The sequence below is a fragment of the Neovison vison genome, chromosome 9 (genome assembly GCF_020171115.1).
Source record: "Neovison vison isolate M4711 chromosome 9, ASM_NN_V1, whole genome shotgun sequence".
Classification (NCBI taxonomy): Eukaryota; Metazoa; Chordata; class Mammalia; order Carnivora; family Mustelidae; genus Neogale; species Neogale vison.
Window position 1 is genome coordinate 53,360,229 of NC_058099.1, and position 16,579 is coordinate 53,376,807.

Genomic DNA, 16,579 nt, shown 5'->3' on the forward strand with positions numbered 1-16,579 from the left:
CCCAGTACCTTCTGATTATGTGAAATAATCATAATTTTCCCTGCTCTTTAGTCTCTGTATTGGTCAGCGGTTTTCGGGGGACAGCACAAATGGGATGTATATAGGGAAAGAGAAAAGGAAAAAAAAAGAGAGATTTATTTTCAGGAATCGGCTCACCATTGTAGATTGTAGAGTCTGACATGTCCAAAATCTGCAAGGCAGGCCAGCAGGGTGGAAATTCCAGCAGGAATTGATGTTGCAAGTCTCAATCTCAAAGGCAGTTGGGAGACAAAATTGCTTCCTATCTAGGGGACCTCAGTCTTTGCTCTTAATCAGTCTTCAACTGATTGGAAGAGGCCCACCCACACTATGGAGGGTAATCTACATTACTCAGAGTCAACTGACTGAAATGTTAAGCACAACTAAAAAATACCTTCACAGCAACACCTAGCCTGCTGTTTGACTAAACAATGAGCATTCTAGCCAGCAAAGTTGACACATAAAATGAACTATCACAGTCTCTATCTAAAGTGGGATCTGAGTAGAAAGATGGGGAGTCATGGTAGCATAGAGTAGATGCAGGATGAGTCTTTGGCTCTAGGAAGGTCCAGAAAAATGTCATAAAATTATGATGCACTGGGAGAAGAGATAAGGTCCTGATGTCATCAGTACGAAAGAAGTACTTTGTATATTGTAAAAATTTTTTTAATTATATATCTTAATTGCTATTTGTCTCATCCCACTCTTCAACCTATTAATATACTTTTTCCTGACTCCTGACTGCCCACTCTAGGTAGAGAAATGTAACTGTACTGTCCAACTAATAATACTTTTCTTGGTCTACTATGCTGCAAATTTATAGGACTTACACATTCTAAGTACAGGCAGGAAAGTTCCTTCCTACCCTGCAGAGTAGAGAAGGAAAAGGGAGTAGAATTTAGAAGAAGTATCAGAACTTAAATCAGGCCTGTCCCAACACCAACACTCATCTTACAGAGCATAGCTATTGTAAGCGAATGATCTCGTGGTAGTTGCAGAATTTACTGATTGGAGAATGTTGGATATATGTTGTGAAAGTTCTTTTTAATCCAAAGCACAAGGTATTTTTTGTCATAAAATTAAATTTTTTTTAAATATTTTTTATTTATTTGTCAGAGAGAGAGAGAGAGAGCGCACAAGCAGGGGGAGCTGCAAGCAGAGGGTGAAGTCCGATGTGGGGCTCGATCCCAGTACTGTGGGATCATGACCTGAGCAGGAGGCAGATGCTTAAGCAACTGAGCCACCCAGGTGCCCCAAAATTAAATTTTTTTAAAGATTTTATATATTTATTTGACAGAGAGAGAGAGATCACAAGTAGGCAGAGAGGCAGGCAGAGAAGAGGCTGTAGCCAGCTCCCCATTGAGCAGAGAGCCCGATATGGGGCTCGATCCCTGGACCCTGAGACCATGACCTGAGCCGAAGGCAGAGGCTTAACTCACTGAGCCACCCGGGCACCCCATAAAATAAAATTATTGTAGACAGGGACAGCCTCAAACTTTCTCCCATAATTCCCCTGAATTTTCTGGTCTTTCAGTGCAGAGAGGTCAGGCAGTTTAGGAATTAAGTGACAGATGCCCCTCAAAATCTTGCTTTCAAGAGCTTCTTTGGTGAGACAATATAATGTCCACCACTGAGTCACAAGTTGGTCCAAATAAATCTGTCAAGTGTGGGTGTACTACTCTTTTGGTCCCATCCTGAGTGGAACCAAAGGCAAAGCCACCGGACTTTACAAGTGTAAAACACAGCTGCATTTCGCTGAAACATGCACAACCTAACACCCATGTTGTAGGAAATCATGGCTGTGTGACCAGGACACCGCCGTCATGCTTCAATGAGTCCTGCACTCCTCTAAATGGGCATGGGCTGGGGGTAAGGGAGCAAGGACCAGTGTCGCTGCCCTCTATGGTTTACCTGTGTCTGAGATCATGGTCGGTGAATCCAGCACAAGTTCTAAAGGATGTAGCCTTCTTTTCTTAAAAAAAAAATGGCTTGGACTTCGATATTTTGAAATCCCTCTGACTTACTAAGCCAGAGCTGTTTATGAAGAAGTTTAATGGGATTAGGGGCAAGTGTGACCGAAGACACAATGGGAGACTATGTAACCAGAGTTTTTTTTAAATATTTTTAAAAATATATTTTACATATGTTAAATACTTTAATATATAATATATTAAATATATAAGAAAACTTAAATATAAAATACATGTATATAACATACATTTATATAAAAATTTAAATATAAAGAAATTCAAATATATATAATATATATTTTAAAACAAATCACAACAGGCATTTATTCCTTTCTCTCTCTCTCTCTTTTTTTTTTAAGATTTTATTTGGGGCGCCGGGATGGCTCAGTCGATTAAGCATCTGCCTTCGGCTCAGGTCATGATTCCAGCATCCTGGAATTGAGCCCCCTCATCAGGCTCTCTGCTCAGCCGGAAGCCTGCTTCTCCCTCTCCAGCTCTCGGGCTGTGTTGCCTCTCTCACTATCTCTCTCTGTCATAAATAAAATCTTTTAAAAAGATTTAAAAAAATAAATAAAATCTTTAGAAAAAGATTTTATTTATTTATTTGAAAGAGAATGAGAGGGAGAGCAGGAGAGGGGCAGGGGGCGGAGGGAGAAGCAGATTCCCAGCGGAGCAGGGAGCTGGATGCCGAACTCGATCTGGGACTCTGGCACCAAAGGCAGTTGCTCAACCAACTGAGCCATCCAGGGGCTCCCCATTTATTCCTTTTGTAACACTTTAATTTTTAAGGAAAATGCAACATAAACCCACTCCTGCACTCAGCTGGTTTTAACATTGAGGGTTTCTTTCCTGGCTCCGAGTATTTTTATTTTTCTCACCTGCCATTCGCCATCCCTCCTACTGGCCTCCTGGCCATCATGAGTAAAGCGGCTTCTCCCACAGAAGGCCATGATAACTACGTGACTCCCCGCCTCCCAGCCAACTGCGCAGCTCCGAGGTTGTCGTGAGCACTTTTTAGGAGAGGAGAATGGCTGTAACTTTCAAAAATTGTTGTTCCTTTCTTTGTAAAATAATTGTTTATTGTAAACAATTCATAAGCTACAGAAAGGGACAAGAAAAAAGTCCTTCACAGTCATACCACTCAAAGATAACTACTTTTGGGGCACTGTGTGGCTCAGTCGGTTAAAAATGTGCTCTTGGCTCAGGTCACGATCCCCAGGGACCTGGGATGGAGCCCCGAGTCAGGCTCCCTGCTCAGCAGAGTCTGCTTCTCTCTCTCCCTCTGCCCCTCCCCCTGCTCATGCTCTCTCTTCCTGTCTCTCTCTCAAATAAACAAAATTTAAAAAAGCAAAAAAAGATAACTACTTTTGGTGACTGCCTTTCATTCTTTTATTCTGTGCAATTAAAAAAGTAGGAGGGTATGAGATATACTATCAAGCATATTGGCTGTTTCTACCCTTCATTGTGTTATGAAAATTTCCTAATGTCATTAGATCTTTTTTGAAAACATAATTTTTTAAAAGCTGAATAAGACCCAGTGTCAGGTAGAGATGGTTTGTAAATCCCCTGTTGGACTTGTAGTTTTATGGATTTGTTTTGTGAATTACTATTATAAATTATATTTAATGAGCATATATATGTATAGATGTGTATGTGTGTATATTTTTATATATATGCATATATATACATATATATGTATATATATGTAATCTCCACACACATTTTGTGTACACATCTAATTATTTCTGCAGGACATACTCAAAAAAATGAAAGTTTTGATCAGAGTATATATACTTTTGTTATATATATACATATGCCAAATTTCTCTCCAGAAAATTTTCACTAATTTGCACCCCTACCAGCAAAAGATAAAAATGCCTGCTCTTCCAAACAGTTACCAACATGATGTATGATTATTCTTGTAGTAAAAAAAGAAACTTGCCAACCTGCAAGGGAGAAAAAAATATTTGATTGTTAGAAAATTCCATGTAGAAATACATAATGAAACCTCATATTTCCCCCACCCCATGCAACTGAACAGGTTTATGTCAGTGCTCCCAGAATTTTGTCTATGTCTGTATGAACATACAGATGAACAAAAGCGGTACTGTAGTCATCTCCTCTGCCACAGCTTACTGTTTTGTTTTGGTTTGGTTTGGTTTTGGTTTTGGTTTTTTACCAGTTCACATTCAGTTGTGGAAATTATTTATTTTCAGTGCCTCCTACCTTGGTTATTAAAATAGCTGAATAATAATTTATTATATCATCTTCTACCAGACTATACAAGTCTTATCATGGCACTTACTCTTTCCTTAGCTAGGGTGAACCAAGATTTGCAACAGTATCATTTGGGGATAAATGAAGTTAAGACCCGAACAGATGGGAGTAAGAGGAATAGGCACCATGGTCCCGTACCAGTTGTCTAGTATGAGTGGCCGACTGTGCTTATCATTCAAACCTGCTCCTTCCCTAACTTCCGACAGTCATTTGCAAGATGGACCGAGATTCCTACCACACCTGAATGAGGCCCCTTGCGGGGTCTGAGCCTTTGTGCTTCTCGAGCTCATGAGTGATTGCCCATCCATTCGATATCTCCGCAAACTGAGTCTACTCACTTAGTTACATGGTTCTCATCCTCAGTGAAATAAATACACAAATGCCTGTAAATAATCACCTTTCATTATTTTTCTTACCAAAGCATCTCTGGGTATATTTGTTTGTTTTGTTTTTAAGAGAGGGAGAGAGAGAGAGAGTATGTGAGTGGGAAGGGAGGGACAGAGAGGGGTGAGGAAGAATCTTAAGCAGGCTCATGCTCAGGTCAGTGTGGAGCCCACTCAGACCTCGATCTTACAACTCTGAGATGAAGAGTTAGAGTTGCACGCTTAACCGAATGAGCCATCCAGGTGCCCCAGTGTTTCTGTTTTTAATTCAACATTTATGCCATTTGAGCAAAGATGTGCCCCCCAAATATTCCATTTATTCGTGATGTAGAAAATTTACATCTTATGTAAATGTTCATAAGCTTATTTCTTATCACCAAACACCAGGAAAATGGAAGAATCCTCGGGAGCGAACGTTTAGTTTCAATATAGTTCTTGGGTCCATTTTAATGTATTCATTCAACAAATACTCCCTGAGCTGCTCTTATGGTTCAGGTGCTGTGCCAGGTGCAGGGAATAAAGGGAGAGGTAGGGGTGAAGATGTGATGTGTGCCAGCAGAGCTTGTGTCCTAGTAGGAGAGTCAGACAATGGACAATTAACAAGCTGGGTCAAAGTTTACAATGGAAAGTTAGCTTCTGTTCCAGGCATTATGATATTTACTGAGGATACTGTGAATGAGCCAGCCTGTAACAGAAATGAATAAATGAGGAAGATAAGGAATCCGAAATTTGGGCTGGATTATCACTGTTAACCATTTAGATCCTATGTTACTTGGAGATGAGAAACCTCTATATAAGACTGTACATCATTATTGACTATCCAGGTTGACCAGTTGGACAAAACAGCCCCCTACATCACACACTTGCATTCCCCTTCTCAAGTGGGGCTCCTGAAAAATGGATGTTATGGGATTTACCTCACTTCCCATGTGTTGAAGGCATCAGACCCCGACACTGATGACGATCTGATCATCTTTAAGATTTTACGAGGTCCCCAGCATGGACATCTGGAGAACACAACAACAGGTACTTGCCTTCCTTAATCCTTGTTATTGTTCATCTTAAAATATCCCATAGCTGGCAAGGCTAGAGAGTAATTTAATTAAGTGTAGGCCCATTTGGTAAACACTCCCCAGGGCTTACTGATAGAGGCAGTTTATAAATCAATATTGGTGCTACAGAGGGTTTGAGGCTGAGCAATCCTAAATTCATCTCAAGTGGAGAATCAAGTAGTGATGCGCAGCTGTTTATTATTTTTTTTTGAAGATTTTATTTATTTATATGACAGAGAAATCGCAAGTAGGCAGAGAGGCAGACAGAGAGAGAGGTAGGAAGCAGGCTCCCTGCTGAGCAGAGAGCCCAATGCGGGGCTCGATCCCAGGACCCTGAGATCATGACCTGAGCTGAAGGCAGAAGCTTAACTCACTGAGCCACCCAGGCACCCCTGGTAGCCTTTTTTTAAAAGATTTTATGTACTTGTCAGAGAGAGAGAGCACAAGCATGGGGGAGCAGCAGGCAGAGAGAGAAGCAGGTTCCCTGCTCAACAAGGAGCCCAATGTGGGACTTGATCCCAGGACCCCAGGCTCATGACCTGAGCTGAAGGCAGACACTTAACTGCTTGAGCCACCCAGGTGTCACGCAGCTGTTTATTATTTACAATTCTTTGTAACAGCCAGATGGTAATATAGTCAGAGGAACACACAGTATCAGTACCAATTTCATATTTGTGACTAATTTTTTTTTCTAGCAGGAATTCTAAATGATGTCAGTTCATTAAACTAAATAACTAAATAAATAAATTGGGAGGGGTATAATAGTTTCTCTGGATTGCATATTATTTCTGCTTTATGAAGACAATGATCACAATATGTCACTAAAAAGGATGGCACAGAATTAGAGATTTTATTACTGGATCTTCCTACTCTCCCTCTATTTTTATATTTTCTTTAAGGCACAATATTTCTGAGCCAAAGTAAATTTTAAAGCCTAATTTAAGCTTATTGCATATGACTTTAAAGATACTTGCAATAATGTTAATTTCTTTAAAAATATCTACTTTGACTGTTTTTAAAGCTCTGCTTAAAATAAAATTGCCATATAATTTATCAGCTTTTATTTAATATTTTGCTTGATTTCCCATGAAATTCATTCATTGCTTTCTTATAGGTGAATTTATCCATGAGAAATTTATCCAAAAGGACTTAAACAGTAAGACCATTCTTTACATCATAAGCCCGTCTTTGGAAGTGCATTCGGATATCATGGAATTTCAAATCATGGACCCCACGGGGAACTCTGCTGCTCCTCAAATGTAAATTATTTTGCTTCTTCAGCGGTCCTATACATAGTAATGTCCAGAATATATCTGATTATGAATGTGAAATATTCATTTTAAAACAAAATCCAAGGATAAATTGTTAGGCCATTTTAGAACCTCGTCGAATTTATTTTGGAGAAAGAATTTTCTTTCGACTGGGAGATAATGGGAAAGCCAGTAGCCTTATATGCTATGGGAATATTAAAAAGTTAAGGTATAGAGTGCTGGATCATTCCTATTACTCATGTAAATACATGCACTTTTGCACACAGAGCAGTTTCTGTCCTGATAGTTCACTCACACCCATGACTGAGCTTGCAGGCTCATGGACAAATCATGCAGCAAGAGGTCACTCTAGGACTGTGTTAGTAACCCGTCTTTGAAAATACCTACAGCAGGAAGCATGGGGTAATCAGGAGAGGCCCGCAATACATCTCTTCCCTCCAAAGAAACCAAAAAACCCTCCCAAATGATGACTTGTGACTGCTTCTGTACGTTAAACTGATCCCAGGTAAGATGAAGGTAGTGTAAAGGGAAATACTGGGTAACAGAAATTGTATGACATGTGCAAGGGTATTAAATCCTCACAATGAACAAGATGAACAGACCATCCTAATATTTCGGACTGGGCCCCTGTTCTAAATTCTCTTGAATGCAGGGCTTGAATAGTTTACCAGTTATCGATAATCACAGAAAGTTTCATCAGAGTCCGATTCTCCTTAGGCTGTGTTTTTCTTTCGAAATTTGACACACTTTCCAGTGCCCTCATAGAAGAGTTGCTCATTTATCCTAAATTCAGTGTTTGCCGTAACCTCATAAATCTACACATTGTGAGAAAGCACAGCCTCTTTATGGGCCTTTTATGACAGAATATGGCCAAAGAAAGGCAACAAATTCACCTCCGGTCTCTCCATTTTTACTTTTTCTGGCTGAATTGTAGTTCCAACAATTGCCAGCAGAGGTCTCTATAGTCATTGTTAGAAAAATGTATCTTCTGCAAAATTCATTCCCAGAGTCCCACCTCCACTTGCCCTGATACAGAGTATAGCACCTGGCCCAGATTCATAACCTTCACAGATTTTTATTGAGTGACTGTTATATGCCACATTTGCAGTACTGGGGTTGCTGGGGAAATAGGCACGAATAAGGAAGACCTGGGCTTTGACATTAAAATACAATCATGAGGTTATAAAACTAAAATGGAGGACCACCACCCATTAAACTGATCTTATGCAAGAGAAATGATTCGTTGGCATTAAAATCTTTACAGAAAATATATTACCTAGCTGCAACTTCAGATGGGTGTCTTCCAGTTCTTAAGAAAATGAAAAAAAGAAATCTTGCTCCAAAATTATTAATAAATCGATTACATTTGTTTTTTAATAATTCAACTAAAGAATGAGACTATTGACCAGACTTGTCCGTGACCTAATGCTGACCGCTGCTCCTTCACGTGGTGAACATAGCATGGCTGACAAGATTTTTTTTCTCCAGCAGCGATGCTAGATTGATATTGCTTCAACTGCAAACCCTTTTTGTTCCTCATGGTTACAAAGGACATTGCTTTTGAAGACAATTTGTGTTGTTAAATAATTCTCAGATTCATAGGAGAATCCCAGAAGAATTTATAACCTTAACTGAGGCGATTTTAAATAGACTCCTTGCTTCTGTGATACCAATTTTCACGTACGTCACTAAAGAGATTTCTAAATCAGCTAGAAAGGATTGGAACCAGCAAAACAAGAGGAAGAAAAATATGTCTACCAGGGGTTAACCCAGAAGTCATTTTGATTTGATTCTGGCATACATTGTTTTCTTTAGGGAGGTAGGGGGAGAGAGAAATTACTCAGCACTTATCTTCATGATTTGTGAAAGGTATAGCTGTCCCTAACCTCATTTGTAAATAGATTTTTGGAACAAGAAGTCTGTTATTCCAGTAAGAAACAATGTTGTGAATAGTTGTCTTTCCACAACAGCTCACAAGGACCTAGTTACGTGTACAGTATATGTTATAGGTATTTACAGGACAATTGTTTTCTGTTCCTTTTTCTTTTTCTTTTTCTTTTTTTTTTTCTTTTTTAAAGATTTTGTTTATTTATTTGACAGAGGGAGTGGTCACAAGCAGGCAGAGCAGCAGGCAGAGAGAGGGGGGGAAGCAGGCTCCCGGCTGAGCAGAGCCCCATGTGGGGCTCCATCTCAGGACCCTGAGGTCATGACCTGAGCCGAAGGCAGAGACTTTAACCCACTGAGCCACGCAGGCGCCCCTTTCTTTTTCTGTTAAGATCTTGGTTTTTTTGAGTGAGCAAGAGAGAGAGCGAGTGCACAAGCAGGGGGAGGGGCAGACTCCCGGCTGAGCAGGGAGCCTGGTGCAGGACTTGATCCCAGGACCCTGGGATCATGACCTGAGCTGAAGGAAAACGATTAAGCAAAGGAGCCACCCAGGCGCCCTCTACTCTGCTTCACTGATCTTCTTTAATCATCCAGTTGAGTCCATCTTTAATCAACCCAACCAGCAATCAGGTACCATCATAATCTAGAGTTTATACATGAGAAAACTGAAACACGGAGATAGGAGGTGACTCTTCTCGGCTCACACAGCTTATTAGTGAAGGAGCTGGGATTCAGGTCCGGGAAGGGCGGCTCTCAAGTCCATGGTTCTCCTTATCACACTGAAGAACTTCTTGGCCACTCTTAACAAGTCAGCTAGACTGGCCTACCAGGAAAGGAGCCGCAGACTTACCTCCCTGTTTTTTCTCCAGTCTTTGGCCACTAGGCAGCAGAAAAGGAGGAATACATACTCTTCAAGGACTTTTGTGTTAGGGGTTTTTTTTTTTTTTTAAGTATATTTCAGCTATTAATATTAATGTGCGCTCCATGTCTGACACACTGGTACAGAATTATGGTATAGATAACAAAGGAAAAGCCACTGGACTTAGAGTCAAGGAACAGGGCTCGCGCTTTGGGTCCGCCATTGACCTAGGTGATTGCGTAAACCTTAGTTAATCTTCGGTCAGATGAGGGTGGTACCACGATTTGCTTAGAGAAACAAAGGAGATAAAACACGTGAGAGCATCTTGCACAGTGTAAGTCCTTGACAAATGTGACTTGCCGCGGTGATTGCTGTTGTTCATTCACATGAGTACAAGACTGACTGTTTGAAGATGTATCCCGGAGACGTCTGGGGGCCCATCTCTAATTAGAAATCAATTCTGGGATGATTCACAAAGTAAAGAGTCAATACACTTATTAATCAATAAGCTAAATTATTAATCAATAAGCTAAGTCTTGTGTAATTTTATGTTCTTGGTTGGGTTCGAAAGGATTAATAGATTAAAAGTCCATTTATTTGGAGGGGTGAAAACTTCCCTGTAATGAAGCTAAAAGGACCATTGAGTACATTCTGGGGCAGAAGGAAGCTTTTTTAAAAACCAAGAGGGACCCACGTTCAGAATCTTGATTGCTAGTAAGTCTTTGCTATGGCAGCATTTCTATAGAATATCAGTTTTGAAGGGTCTTTGGATATTCCATTAGACAAGGTATTAGGAAATCTCGATTTAATCAAGTTGTTGCAGGTGCCTGGGTGGCTCAGTCCTTAAGCATCTCGCTTCAGCTCAGGTCATAATCCCAGGGTCCTAGGATCCAGCCTGCATTAGGCTCCCTGCTCAGTGGGGAGTCTGCTTCTCCCTTTCAGTTTCCCTCTGTGTGCGAGCGAGCTCTCTGTCTCTCTTTCTTTCTCTCAAATAAATAAATAAATCTTAAAAACAAAAAATAATCAAGTTGTTGCCAGCTAGCTAGCTTTCATGCTGTTTAACCGCATCACTTCCCAGAGTCACGGAGATGCTTGTACAGAGTGGGAATCTGCAACAGGGATATGGTATGCAGTGTATCTCAACTCGATTTGACATCAGAACCCCCACCATTCCACCCCAGAGTAGCTCATGGAACAAGTTTTTCATGGAATACATTTGGGAGACGTTTTATCGTAAATAGAAATTATTCTAGAACACTGAGATGCATGGAAATTTGCATAAAGACTTAGATTTGGCCAAGTGCCTAAATTTCAGGCACTGTGCTAGGTACTTTCACATATGTTGTCTAATTTAATCTGCAAAATGCAATCCTCTGAGGGTGATAAGGAATTCAGGCTTAAAGCATTTAAGTAATTGGCCAGAAGTCACAAAATGAAAAAGGCAGAGCTGAGCATGAACCCTGACCTCGGCACCTCCAAGTGAGCCCTCATCTTGGTGGCTCGGGCCTTGGCGTGACTCAGTCCCCGCCGTAACAGTCCCCTAGCCCCACTCCCATCGCAAGACGATCCGCAGAGCTCCCAAGCCCAGCTACGCAGGACTCACGCTTTTCAAAAACGCCTCTGCAGACCACAGGTGCAGACAACTTCTAACCAAGGCAGTTTCTTCTCACGTCTCCTGTATTGACCTCTTTCACGTGGCCCCTGGGGGGAAAAGTAAACTTCAAAAAGAAAAGTTGACCCCTGCTGAAGTTCATCATCTCCCTGGGTCACTTTTCCAGCTGCTACCCCATTCCAAGGACTGATACTTCTCCTCCCTGTGGCTACCCTTATTCGTTCCTGGCTTTGAAAGAGAAGGGACAAAAAGAGATCCAACAGTGAAGGAATTCCTAACAGGCGCACCCTGCGACTTTTATGAAACACCTTACAGGGGAAGAGGTTGAAACTCTGGGCTAGCTGAAGTTTTCACATTACCTGCAAGCCAGAAGTTGGAGCATTTGCCTCCGGATAGATTGAAGAAAGCGCAGAGGAAGGGAAGGGAAATGACACTTATTAAACGCCCACTGTGTACAGGTGCTGTATACATATTAATGAATTTTAATTTTCATCTGAGTATAATTCTCATTTTAAAGCTAAATGAAAACTGAGACTTTGAGAGACTGGGTAACTGACCAGAATCACACACTAGTAAGTGGTTGCAAGATGTTCTGACTCCAAAGCACTTGGGTACTCAGTGTTTCGGGTACTCAGTGTGCTGCCTCTTGGCCAAACACTGTTTTCCCATTACCACCAGAGAAAGACAAAAATGGAAAACACAGGTGTTCATAGCATGAGATTATGGAGATTAATAACATCCTTTTTGAATTGGTAAGTTTTAGAATACTCAGAAAAATATTTTTTAGCCTTTTAATTTTTCTTCAGTCATATGTTACTTGATTATGAAGATCTAGTTGGAAGAATAATTTAATCACCATTTTAGCTTCTATAAAAACCTTTCACTGAGAAACTCAAAATACTTAATGAGTATTCATTAAGGCTCATTTAAGCCCTTTGAAGTACAGACTCATCATTATTTATTCTTTGGGAAGTGAGGAAACTGAGGCACAGAGCAGCTGAGTGCCTTTTTCACATACTCTTACTAACCTAGATTAGTGTCCCAAATCCCAAACTGGGGTTTTATTCCCAAGTCTTTCAGTTAATTGTTTTTTCATAGAAATGACTCAAGTAGCCACAAAATGAAATTGCAGAAAGTATCTATCTATCTATGTGTGTGTTTTGTTGTTGTTTTGGTGTTTGTTTGTCGTTTGTTTGTTTTCACAGCAACACTATTGACAATTTGGGTCAGGTGACTCTTTGTCATGGGCTGGGGGTACGCTGGGGCCAGGCAGGGGGACCTGTGCTTTGCACAAGGTTTACAGCCTCCCTGGTCTCTGCCCACGAAATGCCACTATCACCCTCCTCCCCGCTGTGACAATCAGGGCTGTCCCTAGACATTGCCAAGTGTTGAGAATCATGCACATACCTTTGAAAATATAATAGTGTGCGCTAAGCCATCATGCTCTCTTGTCAACGCCATCCTTTCTCGATAGTCTAATAAAGTGCAGTCATAGCTAAAGAATCCAGAGTAAGGGCTGGAAAGAACATGTGACGGTCCTCTATTGCAGCATTTTTCAATTTTGTGAAATACGATGTTAACAGGGCCAGGGAGATGAAAGGTTTCAGTGGTCAGCTTCGCTTGGGAAACAGTGGGTAAGCAAGATCCCTTCATTCATTAAACAAGTATTAATTGAGCACCAACTGTTTTCTAACCACTCTCAGGGGACTTGGGAGTGTATCAGTGAACCAAAGAGCCCTGTTTTCTTGGGAGTTTACTCCATATCTAAATAAACTGAATAGTATGTTCTACGTGATACTACCTTGGGAAATGAAAAAATTGGTCAGGATTAGGGGTATCACAGATGCTGGGCTTTAAGACGGGTTGCAATTTTATTTTTTGCTTTTTATTTTAAAGCTCTTATTTATTTATTGGACAGAGAGAGAGCATGAGCTCTCAGAGAGAGAGGGAGGAGGGGGAGAGGTAGACTTGCTGAGCAGAGAGCCCAATGTGGGGCTCAATGCCAGGACCCTGGGATCATTACCTGAGCTGAAGGCAGATGCATAACTGACTGAGCCACTCAGGGCACTTGGATTGCAATTTTAAATTGGGTATTTAGATGACTTTCCTTATATTTGTAGCAAAAGTTAGAGAAATGTCAACAAAAATGTTATCCTGAGAATCAGCGGACTGTGAAATCTACAGTAAAAGTGTAGTATATCTTATATTATTACTTGTAAATCGCATCCTATACATCCTTAAATCCGTATTAAACACACACATATATACACGCATCTCTTCCCTCTGGAGAGTACATGTTAAAATATTTATAATCATATCACTGCTTATATGAACATATAAAATAGAACAAGGCAATACGTAAATTTAAAGTATGTGCTAAAATTAAACAAAAGACAAGACCTTAAACGGAGACCGGAAATAAAACAAAGCAAGACAGTTTCCTTGTGCTGCACTTTGAGATCTTTTTTTGTGCGGTAGGCGGACCAGAAACCTCATGACTTCTAATCCAATTTAATCTCCACTGATCCGTCCTATGTCTTCCGTTCACAGTAGTGGATGTTGGGAATTCAAATTCCGTTTCCTCATTAAATCAAATCTCCTGTTGTGATAAGTACCCCATGGTCACTGAGGGAAATGTTTCTCAACTGAGGATGACCTACCCCTCAGGGTCATTTGGAAGTTTCTGGAAGCAGTTTTGATTGGAGAAGCTGATGTGACTGCATCTAGTGGGCAGAGCCAGGGATGATGCTAACCATCTTACAATGCACAGGACAGCTCAGCAACAAAGAACCATCTGGTCCCAATGTCGACAGTGTCCAGGTTGAGAAACCATTCCTAAATGACTTGAAATGATCACCATATGTATGTCACATAAAGTATGTCCATAAACTTCATTTCTGACTAGAGACTGAGCTTTGCTCAGTGGCAATAGGACAAGGGAGGCATGATTAAAATGTGAAGATTCGACCCGAGCCTTGTCTGTATGATCTGTACATATGCACAGCTTTCCAGATTTCTCTTGTGGGCTTCTGCATCTGGTTGTCTACGTGACGCCCAGCACACAGCCGTGTATCTTCTTGCAAGTGGAATTTCTTTCTTGCATAGAATGTAAGCAACAAGCATCAGCAATTGAAAGATCTCAAATTCAGTACTGCAGAAACCAAACACACTCAAAACATGCGTTGCACCTGTCCTAGGGGTGTGCCTGTGCTTTGGGATTGAAATATTTTCCCAGAAAGTATACAGGATGGCTTAATTTTGTGGCTTTGCAGTAGATCTTTATTATTTATAGTGTGGATTTTTAAGAAAAGAAACTAGAACATTGTGTGATGACAACCATATCCTGTAGCCACTTTGCAGCGTTCTAATCGTGCATCAGGGAAATGCATGCATTTCTCCAAACACCAAAGCCCTTTATCCTTTGAGGCTGAACCCCACTCTGCGTGGTCCCTTTATGGATCTAGATCAGCAATCAAACTGCATTTAGCTTTTAGGCCTTGAGGACACCTGGATCTTCAGAGTGACATTGATGAATTTTTGCCTGTCATGGTTTCCATTAACAGCTGAGAATGGATTCTCGGAAGATTGGACATTGAAACTCATTTCAACCTTATGGAGACTTAGCTGAAATCCACCCATTTTTTTTTTATCTATTTCACTCATTCCCACTGCTCTTCTGTCCTTTCTGTTTCATCTTTCTGTCCTTTGCCCCAGTCCATCTTGTTGATTTTTGCCCTGTTCTCACTTAACGGAGTCCTTTAAGAATTCTTTGCCACACATTATTTTTGTTGGCATTATAATAGCCTCATTGCATGTTATCTTGTGATTCTTGAAGCACAGTCATTTGTTTCTTTATTTCTTGACTGTTCCGTGCCAGATTTAAACTCAGTCACATCAAAGACCAGTGAGGATCCCATTATTTCTGATGAGAGGATTCTGTTTTCATGTCAAAAGTTTACAAAGCCCAGAATGCTAGTAGTAATTTCATGTGTATCGATTGAGTTAAGCATGTATGTTTATATAGATTCATGAACCTCTGCCATAATTCTGGGCTCCCACACTACCTTGCCACCCAGGTCTGTGGTCCTTGGAGACACAGACAGTGTTATTGAGTTTATCTTGCTGGTGAACTTAGAGTATGCGACTGCAACATGTGACTGGAGCAAAGACATGAAGTGGATATTACAGGATAGTCTACTATTTAATTTGAGTGGTCCCCAGGAAAGCCTGGAGAACCCCATGAAACCCATACTCTACATGGTGGCATGCAGAATTTCTAGTTGTGGGAGAAAAAAATTATTAAAAATATGCATTAAGAAATCCAGAAGAAAAGCCTACAACCAATTGGAAGATGGGGGATACAATAAAGCGACCACTGAGCGTTTTACAAATGTAGAATGAAAGGAAAATGAGAGAAACAAAAGTGACAGAAGTGTGTGACATAATCACTGTGAAGAGTGCTTGTGTCCCATATACTTGTGTCTCTGATTTTCTCCAGTTTTTGGTGGGGGGGGGGAACTTGCTTTTTTTTTGGGGGGGGGGTGGAAAACTTCCCTCTATATTATGAGGAGTAAAGTAGAGAGTTTCCATCCAATGTTGGGCTCACTAAATCTACTGTGGGAAAAAGACCACCCCCTATTTTCAGGTTTACTCAGTTGCATTGCTGTATGCAAACCACCTGTCAGTTGGCCTGTTTCATATGCACAGAAGGAGGAAGAGATAATGGTTATAAAACCCATGCACATTGTAATTCCAAACACATCCTGAAAGATAACTACTTATTTAACTGAACCCAGGTTCAGAGAAGTTCTGTGTCTAGAACACTTCTTGATACACCAGTGAAGGCCAAAAATAAGAAAGAAGATTCCCTATCAATGTCCTTTCCATAAATAAATGTCTCCTTGAACTTCACCACTCCTGGTTCCTTCCCCTTCAGAAGACTCATGTTTGAATCCCCCTGACAGGATTTAACCTTAGTTAAATCCTTAGTTTCTGCTTTTGTAAAACAAAACTCTAGTACTTACACTTCTTAACTCAAAGCATTGTAAGCATTGGATGAAATTGTTGGTAAAAGTTCTTTTTGAGCTAAAATGGACCAAATAAGCCTGAGAAATTTTTAGCACTGGTGCAGGTAGATGAACCACATCTGTCACAGAATATGAACCAGTGATTCAGTCTTCTACCTAGCAGAGGATCTCTACAGGCATTTATTGTGCATTTTTTAAAAATTGATTTTCCCTTTTCTTTTTCTTT

The 16,579-nt window shown here is 40.6% G+C and overlaps 1 protein-coding gene across 2 annotated transcripts in view; it reads left to right on the forward strand.

Moving 5' to 3' along the window:
• LOC122917592 (FRAS1-related extracellular matrix protein 1-like) overlaps nt 1-16,579 on the forward strand; it is a 78,859-nt gene that overhangs the window by 37,145 nt on the left and 25,135 nt on the right. For both annotated transcript variants that reach the window (XM_044265636.1, XM_044265637.1), the window contains exons 9-10: nt 5,473-5,674; nt 6,815-6,959. In XM_044265636.1, coding sequence (XP_044121571.1) covers nt 5,473-5,674; nt 6,815-6,959 — 347 coding nt within the window. The remainder of the gene's footprint in view (nt 1-5,472; nt 5,675-6,814; nt 6,960-16,579) is intronic.